The sequence below is a fragment of the Trichechus manatus genome, unplaced genomic scaffold (genome assembly GCF_000243295.1).
Source record: "Trichechus manatus latirostris isolate Lorelei unplaced genomic scaffold, TriManLat1.0 scaffold00104, whole genome shotgun sequence".
Lineage (NCBI taxonomy): Eukaryota > Metazoa > Chordata > Mammalia > Sirenia > Trichechidae > Trichechus > Trichechus manatus.
Window position 1 is genome coordinate 1,304,041 of NW_004444040.1, and position 9,856 is coordinate 1,313,896.

The window sequence follows — 9,856 nt, forward strand, 5'->3', positions numbered from 1 at the left end:
GGGGAAGGATCCTGCACGAAGATCACCAAGGAACCAACAAACGCCAGGGTTATGGAAGCTGAAAGAGACAAAGATCTTCTCCCAGAGCCGAGAGAGAGCCTTCCCCTAGAGCTGGTGCCCTGAATTCAGACTTCTAATCTCCTGAACTCTGAGAAAATAAATTTCTGTTCTTTAAAGCCACCCACTTGTATTTCTGCTACAGCAGCACTAGGAGACTAAGACAGGGAGTAAGGGAAGCAGGACAGGGACAAGGAAAGGAGCTTAGCAAGGAGGTAGTCTCAGCCAGAGTCTAGCCTCAGCCTGATCCCACAGGAAGCTCTGGAGTGTGAGTAGCAGCAAGAGTTGGTCCCTCCTGAGGGCAGGGAGCCAAGATTTTGTGTTCCTGTGATAGTCTTTCACTGGCTGTGGGCTGCTGGTGAGGAGCTTACGCTCTTGGCTGAAGACAATTCTCCAGTAGAAGGGAGGCAGCTTTGAGCCCTCTAACGGCCAACATTCAACAACAGCTAGGGGTTGGGGGACACCTGAGTGTCCCAGTGTACTATACCTGAACACTGCCTTCCAAAGAGTAACTCCATCCCACTGAGAGCCCGGAGTTTACCAGCGGACTCACTTACTATCAGTCAACTCCACGTTTTTCTTATCTATAGAATATCTCTTTTGAATAAAACACTGTGCTAGAGGAGCTTTCTTTATGGAATAGAGTCACCCCTGAGAAGTTTTGTGTAAGTCAAATGTTTGCACTTGAGTCATATTCAATCCAGCATTTGCTTCTGTGGTAGGGAATAGTCCATTGACAGGAAGGTTTGTTTTAATTTAATCTTGAATTATTTTTTCAGGGAAGAATAAAACACATTTATAGAAGTGATTCGGGTGGTTAGACTGTGTTCAGGATATGGTAAGGTATGTGTGCAGACAAACTGCTCTTATCATAACTTTCATTTAAATCATAGGCATCAGAGCCATGACACATAATTACCACCTTTACATGCTTTGTTAGCTGTCTGACTACTGTTCACTGCTCTTCAACTGGTCTTTTGTTAAACTTTTTATTATGGAGAATGTTGACTATATAGGCAGAACAGAATAATGAACCACATGTACTCATCACCGAGCTTCAACAATTTTTAACTCTTGGCTCATCCTGTTCAACTAGCCATTAATCACAAAAATCTACCCAGACTGAGAGCGGCAGTCACAACAGCCTCAAGCCCAAAACTAGGAGCAAGGGGACTTAAGTCTCTCCTTTGCAACCTGATGGATTTTGTAACCTGAGGAAATCCCCATAAAATAGCTATACTGGTCCCTGCACAGCCTGCCTCTCAGGGCTGCTTTTGAAGGAGCCCGTTGATTTGTTACAAAGGCCTGCAGTGACAATGTCATTGGCTCAGCAGGGGTGGACTCTGGGAGTCCTCACTTAGAGGGACTTTTTCATGATTCCTGTCAGCATTAGTGACTTTGGCATTTACTGGGACTTCGTAGTTTATTCTTGCTTATCCTCAGCTTACTCATCTGAAAGTGGGAATGACTACAGACCTATACCACCTCAGGACTGTGGAGGATTAAACAAGATAATGCAAGCGGCAGCTCAGCAGAGTACCAAGCACCTACTAAGTGCTCAACAGATTGGACATAATATTAGTTTCCTAGCATTGCTTTAACAAATTACCACAAAAATGAGTGGCTTAAAGCAACAGAAATGTATTGTCTTACAGTTCTAAAGGCTAGAAGTCTAAAATAAAGGTGTCATCAGGACCATGCTCTCTCTGAAGACTCAAGGGGAAAGTTCTTCCTTTCCTCTTCCTAGCTTCTGATGTTCCCAGCAAACTTGGCATTCTTTGACTTGTAGATGTATCACTCCAATCTCTGCCTCCATCTTCACATGGCCATCTTCCCTCTGTGTCCATGTCTGTGTCTGTGTCTCTTCTCCTTTTATAAGGACACCACTCATGTTGGATTAGGACCCACCCCACTCCACTATGTCCTCGTGTTAACTGATAACACCTTCAAAGGCCCTGTTTCCAAACAAGGCCCACATTCACAGGTACCAGGGTTAGGACCTTCCACATACATTTTTGGGCGACACAATTCAATCCATAACAGATGTTTCACTCCTTTTTTTACATAGTTACCTCCATGGTGCATTTTATTTGTAACTTGTGCTTGTATTTGTAGTGTTTTCTTCAAGTAATTCTAATGGCAGCTCCTGGGACTTGACTTTTCTCTTACTCCCCTTTCTCACCCATCTCCTTCTCCATGACCCAGATGAGGAGACGTGCTTCAGAGAGCCTTATGGCCACCAGTGGGGATGTGCGAGAGTTTAGACAACTGCACAGTTAGAGGGCTAACAGTCCACACAAGACCATCCTCATGTCTGACACCAACTGCAAGTTCAGAGGGTTCCCAAAATCACCCTTAGGTTCGATAATAGACTGTAAGGACTTATAGAACTCACAGTTATGGCTTATTACAGGAAAAGGATACAGATTAAAATCAGCCAAGGGAAGAAGCACATAGGGCAGAGTCCAGGAAAATACCAAATGCAGGATTTCCATTGTCCTCTCCCCATGGAGCCACGGACACGTCACTTTTCCAGTATTGATGTATGATAATACACGTGGAGTATTTTATTGGGGCTCGATCACATATTGCCCACGTGGCTGACCTTTAGTCTTCAGTCCCTTTTGGAAGTAGAACTGATATTGCAATGGCCCAAAGCTCCCAGGTAAACAAAGACCCTCCTCTCAGGCGGGACATTCCAGAGGACTAGAGATTACTTCCCAGTAACTGAGGACAGAGGCTGGACCTCTCTCTGGGAGAGATTAATTAATTCTTCACTACACAGGATGGAAGTGGGCACATGTCCTGTCCCAACTCAAGGGCATCCTGTAACATTCATTCTCCATGGGGGCACTCAGGGCACTTGGGCTTGGCCTGGCCTCACTTCCCCCAGCCTGTGGAAAAGGGGCTCCCCAGACTCCTCATCTAGCCCCCCAGGGCCAGGGCCAAGGAGGAATGCTCAAAGAACACCTGCAGGCCCATCCAGGGTTTTTTGGGGGGAAGGGGGAGGGAGCTTCCCTGGTGGCAAGCAGAACTTCTCAACCTGTCAACAAAATGCACATCCCTTCCTGCCTCAAGTCTGTGTAGGATGGTCCTGGGCCCCAGGACCTTGTCCTCACTTCCAGACTCTGCCCAGGCTCTCTTCTTTCAAGGGTAGCACAGTCCCTCAGTTTCCACATCCACAAGTGTATTTGTCTCCCTCCAGTTCCCCTTCCCACCAGTCCCCCCCATAACTGTCTTCTGCAGACATGGCCTGGAGGATTTGCTGCCCCTCCTTCCTCTTCTCTCTCCATTCTCATCCTTCTCCAGTTGCTCTAGACCCTCTTCCACCTCCACGATGGAATAAAGTGTCACCCCATGGTTGTTGGCCTGGGCTGTCCTCATATACTTGTCCACCTGGGTCCTCAGCCTCCAGGCGGTGATGGAAGGTGTGTTTGTCTCTCAGTGTTGAGGAAAGAAAGGACTGGAGGTAGATAGGCACTGTTGGGACAAGGAGAGGCTTGGGCACTACTCCCGGTTCTCCTAGACAAAAACAGAGGTCCCCCACCTCAGGGCCCAGACGTGGCGTTTCTGAGACTGGCCTCCGAGGGCAGGATCCTTTGGGGGCCAGCAGCCCTTGTCAAAGCGTAATCTTCAAGATGTTAAAACTGTAGTTCTCATACAAGTTGATACTGATCATATGTCAAAGGTTTCTATAACTCATTAATGAAGGAACCAGAAGAATGACAAAGCTGGTTCAAAGAAGGCTAAGGTGTGTATATATACAATTTAACTTAAATATTAAATAAATATATTTATTAAACATAAAATATTTGTGTGTATATATATTAGAGAGAGAAGAAGAGGGAGAAAGTGAAGGGAAGGAAAGAACAAAAGGGGAGGGAAAGGAAGGGATGAGAAGAGAATGCTGGAATAAGATGGCTAAATTAGGTACAAAGCTAGTTAAAGTCCACAGGACAATAACATTGTAACCTTTAGGGCTAACTTCTCTACAGAACAGAAATGATTTACTCTTCCTCTTGACAAATATTATTTGCCTCCTATCAGTTTTTTGCAAATTAACACCTAACTTTATAGAGTCTGGACCCCAATCAATAGTAAATATGAATCAAAGTTACTTTCCTCTAGAGGATCGAATGACTCTTAGGTAGCTTTGTAACATCATACTCTAGACTAGTGTTGTCCAATATAATGTGAGCCACATATGTGATTTTAAATTTTCTAGTAGCCACATTTAAAAAAGCCAGAAGAAACTGGTAAAATTAATTTTAATATTTAACCCAATATATCCAAAATATTATCATTTCAACCTGTCATCAATACCAAAAAAATTAAGATGTTTTACATTCTTTTTTCCTAAGTCTTTGTGCTCCAACGTGTATTTTACACTTACAGCACATCTCAGTTTGGTCTAACCACATTTCAAGGGCTCAATGCCACCTGGGGCTAGCGGCTATAGTATCGGACAGCGCAGCTCCAGCGCAGTGCTTCTCAAACTTTAGGGTGCATCAGACTCACCTGGAGGGCTTGTGAGCACACAGGTAGCTGGGCCCCACCTAAAGAGCTCTTGATTCAGCAGGTCTGAGGTGGGGCCTGAGATTGTGCATTTCTAGCAAGTCCCAGGTGACGATGATGCTTTGAAAACCACTATTCTAGAGAGTTTGAAAGGATACACAGTCTTCTTTTTTGCCTTACTTCCAAAATTTGGATGATTTTTCTTAACACCTTTCAGGCTGGCAGGGTAGGCAAAAGTAGCAGCAGGCTCCCTGGAGAGTTTGCCTGGGCTCAGTGTCTGACTGGGCAGGCTGCCACATGGGAGCAGCCTCATGAAAGTGGGTGAGATTTCTGCAGCAGCACCATTGATGGCTAGAGGCTCACAGGGAAGGGAAAAGGGAACTGACTCTCAACAACCCCCGGGAAGGGCCAGGCCTTGTGCTAGCTGCTTCTTATTCCTCACTACTCTGCAGGTAATGCCAACTAGGCTCAGAAACTGAGCTGTCCTGAGGTTCATCTGCCCAGATGGAGGTGCTGGTAGGGCCCTGGGGCTCTCAGGGAGAAGTGGTCCCTGAAGTCCAGAGTGGCCAAAAAAGGCTGGCCAGACAGGAAGTTGGAATTGGTGCTGGACCCAAAGGACAAACGGAACCTGTGGGACATGCTCAAGCAAGGGCTAGGGAAGTAGCAATGAGGGGGCTCTCCTGGGGCAAGCTGGGACCCAGGAAATAGCAGCCTGAAGCCTTGGGGAATCTGTAGTAAAAGATGTTCCTAAGGCCTCCCTGGAAGGCACCTCCACAGGCTCCCACTGCGACCCTCCCAGTTCACGGATGAGGACAGATCCCAGAGATACAGAAGGATTTACCCAGGCCACACAGTGAGTTAGCCCACATCTCCAGCCCAATCCATGGACCCTTCCTCTTGATTCTGTAGGTTTGGAAGTAGGGTTGAGAGCAGTGGGTACATGTGTGCATGTCAGAGAAAGAAGTGTCATTTTGGGGGGGCATTCCCATGCTTGTCTCATCATCAGTGGTATCCAAGAGTTAACATTAATCCTCTTAAGGACATGGACTGTGTCCTATCCTGGTCTTTGCCATCCTTCTAGCACCTTGTAAAGGCCTGAGCACACGAATACTGAATTTAAATGAACTGGTCTGCAACATGTGAGTGATTAGGGTGTCTATATTATATGTCATATAAATGAGGGTCATGGAGGAGGTGACTACCGTGAGTGTAGAGGTGTCTGCGTCACGGGATGTCCTGTAGGGGTGTAGGGAGTATTTGCACGTGAGTGATCACTATAGCATATAATGTGAGATGAATGGATGTCTACACTGTGTGAGTATCCTATTTGGGAGCATGTGAGCTATCCACACCTTGGTGTGACCTATAGGGCACCTACACTGTGGCGACTACTGTTTGAGGCCATACGAGCTGTCTGCACATCACAGTAACATGTAGGAGTATATTGGGTGTCTACACTGTGGGTGTGCTCTGTTTGGGGTTATATGGGGTATCTGCACCTCAGAATGCCCTGTAGGGGTATACAGAATGTCTATGCTACATGAAAGTGTTTTCTGGAGGGTGTCTAATAGAGATGAAAATGTGTACTGCTGTAACGTCTCTGTGGAAAGAGAAGTAAAGGGGGTTTCCAGAGGGGAACCCATTGTGTTGCAGAATATAACAGATGCTGAGCGATCAGCAGTGTGGACAGATGCAGGATCCCCAGGGAGGTGTATCTCCAGGAGCATGACTGCTACCAGCTTCCAATAAGTGGCTGCCCCCTTAGGACACCTCTGTTCTAGGGGCGGTGCCCACTCCTCCCAGCACTTGGGGACCTCTTCTTGGAGGACTGGGCTTTCAGAGCCTGTGCAAATCTTCCTCTGAAAGTGAATTTCATGTTTGCAGACTTTGGAGGCAACTCTGATGAATCAAATGGGTGTTCATATTTGGGGTCTCAAACCAAGGAGGGATAGTGAAATGAGGAAGCTGACTGGAAGAGCTCATACGGTGGCCCAGGAGCCCACATGCCAGGACCCATCACACTCACAGTTTGTAACGGGCATCTCCCTGGATGAGTCCTGTAGGGGCCAAGGCAGATACTGATATTATTCTGCATTTACTAATAGTACAACAGCCAGAGCATTGTTCATGGTTACCTTACTGGTGGGTGGCCAGGCCAAGGCCCACCATCCCAGCCAACTGCCTGGAAGGACTGCTCAAGTGCTCAAGGGTTTATCTAAAAAGCAGTCACACCTCATATACTGTGCTTTTTTCCAATTACTATATGGGAAAAAGAAGATATTCACTGTGTATCTGTAAGGTGTGTCTGACAGGTACTCTCATGCATATAGTGGGTGCAAGCTCTGGGTGATTAGGTTTTTGCTATCTGTATAATGGATAGAATATGTAGGAGGGAGAGCTGCAGTATGCGAGGGGGGATCTACTGTGGGAGAGGGATCTACTTGTGCAGGGGGATGTGTGTGTGCAAGGGGAGCTGCTGTGGGAGGGGGGATCTACTGTGTGGAGAGGGATCTGCTGAGAGGAGATCTGTTGTGGAGGGGAGGGATCTGCTAGTGGGAAGGGATCTGTTGTGGTGGGGAAGAATCTTCTATGTGGGAGGGGCTCTGCTATGTGAGTGGGGATATGGTGTGGGGGAGAAGAATCTGCTATGTGGGAGGAGGATCTGCTGTGCGTGATGACTGTGCAATGTTTACAACGACTATTTAAAAAAAAACATTGCCATTGAGTCGATTTTGATCCTATAGGACAGAGTATAACAGCCCCATAGGGTTTCCAAGGAGCGGCTGATGGATTTGAACCACGACCTTTTGGTTAGCAGCCATAGCACTTAACCACTACACCACCAGGGCTTCTGCAATGACTATATTGTTGAGTAATCACATACAACATAAAATGGTGTATTAATGGGTATACTCTGTTCCATATTGCTTCTGTGCATGTACTGTGAGTGATGGGCATGTACTGTGAGTGATGGGTATAAACACTGTGTGTGATTAGTACGCCATATGTGTGTGATGAGTATACTCTACATGTGGAGTACATATCGTATATGCTTGTGTGAAAGGTATACTGAGTGTGGTGGATATACACTGTGTACGGTGGGTGTATTTTGTAATAGTATATAAGGTACATACAGTGTATATAATGATACACTCTATGATGAGTACATATAATATATATACTCTATGATAAGATCCCCCTCACACATAGCAGATTCCCATCATACTCACCCACTGTGTGGGTGATGGGTATACTCTAGGGGAGGGATATGCTGTGATAGATGTGCTATATGTGTGATAGGTATACTATGTGAAACAAATATACTCCGTGTGTAATAACTTTACATTGGGTATGTGTGAGTACATGCTATCTATGGAATACACATTGTATGTGTGGTGAGTATACAGTGTGTTGGGGTTAATTTATAAGTAATAGTATATACAGTATATATAGTGATATACTCTATGATGAATATACATCACGTGTGTGATGAGTATACACTTCGTTGGACAAATAAGCGTTGTGTGCTCTGTACACTGTGTAGTGAAGTAGTCCTTGTGTGAGGGATCTACTGCACATGTATCAGGCCTACTGTGTATATGCAGCTTGTGATGGAAATATGGGGTGTGTGCCTGTGTGAGGGTAGGCAGACGGAGTCACCTCCTGGGAGGGGGCATGCCAGGGGGTAGTGAGATCTTCCTCTGTTTCCAGAACCCCCAGACTCTTGAGCCCACTAACCACCCTGTTTCAGGTTCTTTCTCAAGTTCTTCCTCAAATGCAACCAGAACTGCCTAAAGAATGCAGGGAACCCCCGAGACATGCGCCGCTTCCAGGTGGGCCTGCGGAGAGGGGTCCCCCTACAAACTGCCCTTTCCCATAGTAGAGGGGAGTCCGGGGAAGGGGAAGGCTGTGGCCCTGAGGGCAGATCTCTGCCCAGCCACGAGCCTCCAGGGCCTGGTGCCTGCTGGGGGTGGGGCAGCTCCTTCTCAACTTGCGCTGGCTGCCAAGGGAGGCTTCATTAGAGTACCACTTAAGAAGATGCTAATTGTGACATTTTTACATGATTAACGACCCAGGTAATTTGCATAGCGTGAAGCAGAAAGCAGCTGCCCTTAGCACATCCCCAACCTGCACACCGCTCTTAGTGCTGGGGGAGGAGGGAGACTGAGGCAGCCCCAATCTCCTCCCCAGAACAGGGTGGGGGTTCCAGCTGAAGGGCCCCCAGGCTGCCCACCCTGGCTCTCCCCATCCAGACCCTCGTTCTCACTTTCCTAAGGCCCCATTTCTACCTTGGAGCCCCATGGATACAGCCTAGGGAGCTGTGGGTGCAAAAATAATAGCCTCTCTTTGCCCAAGGAGCCAGAGACTTTTTTCCCCAGGTCTCTTGATTTTTGTTGCTCCGGGGTCAGTTCCTCTGGGCAGCCTGGGGGTGTTGCCTGACCCAGGTAGTCCCCTTCTACCCTATCAGGGTGGCCAGTCCAAAGGGGCTGTAGTCCGGTTTTACCACCCACCCCCCGCCCCCGCGCTGGATGAATTCCAGCATCCAGCCAACGGCCTCAAGTTGCTGGTTCCCTGCCACAGTCCCATCCCAGGAGCCCCCAAGGGCCGCAGCCAGGCTGGCCTCGGCTCTCCCCGCAGGTGGTGGTGTCCACGACGGTGAGCGTGGACGGACACGTGCTGGCGGTGTCGGACAACATGTTTGTGCACAACAACTCCAAGCACGGTCGCAGGGCGCGCCGCCTGGACCCCTCCGAAGGTCAGGACCACCGGCCCAGCCCCAGCCGTCGCGGGTCCAGCCAGCCCGCAGTTCAGACCTCGGTGCGGGCGCCTGACCTGGCTCTTCTCCTGCCTCCCAGCTGCCACCCCCTGCATCAAAGCCATCAGCCCCGGGGAGGGCTGGACCACGGGCGGCGCCACCGTCATTGTCATCGGTGACAACTTCTTCGACGGGCTGCAGGTCGTGTTCGGGAACGTGCTCGTGTGGAGCGAGGTGGGCCACCCCGGCCAGTCTCTTCCGGGCCTCCGGGCGGGGCAGGGCTGAGCCCTCCCATCTCCGGGACGCGACCCACAGGCCTCCCCTCTCCCCTCGCAGCTCATCACGCCCCACGCCATCCGTGTGCAGACGCCCCCACGGCACATCCCAGGGGTGGTAGAGGTGACGCTGTCTTACAAGTCCAAGCAGTTTTGCAAGGGAGCCCCCGGCCGCTTTGTCTACACAGGTAAGGAGTCCGGCGGAGCGGGGGAGGGAGGCCTAAGGTCGGCAGAGAAAGCCCCACCCCCACTC

General features: G+C 48.7%; 1 protein-coding gene across 1 annotated transcript in view; it reads left to right on the forward strand.

Annotated features, from left to right (window-relative positions):
• The window catches only part of EBF4 (EBF family member 4), a 56,211-nt gene that overhangs the window by 40,008 nt on the left and 6,347 nt on the right, over window positions 1–9,856 (forward strand). Inside the window, exons 7-10 of the mRNA XM_012557472.1 lie at window positions 8,324–8,405; window positions 9,211–9,328; window positions 9,429–9,562; window positions 9,665–9,791. Of these exons, the coding sequence (XP_012412926.1) occupies window positions 8,324–8,405; window positions 9,211–9,328; window positions 9,429–9,562; window positions 9,665–9,791 (461 nt within the window). The remainder of the gene's footprint in view (window positions 1–8,323; window positions 8,406–9,210; window positions 9,329–9,428; window positions 9,563–9,664; window positions 9,792–9,856) is intronic.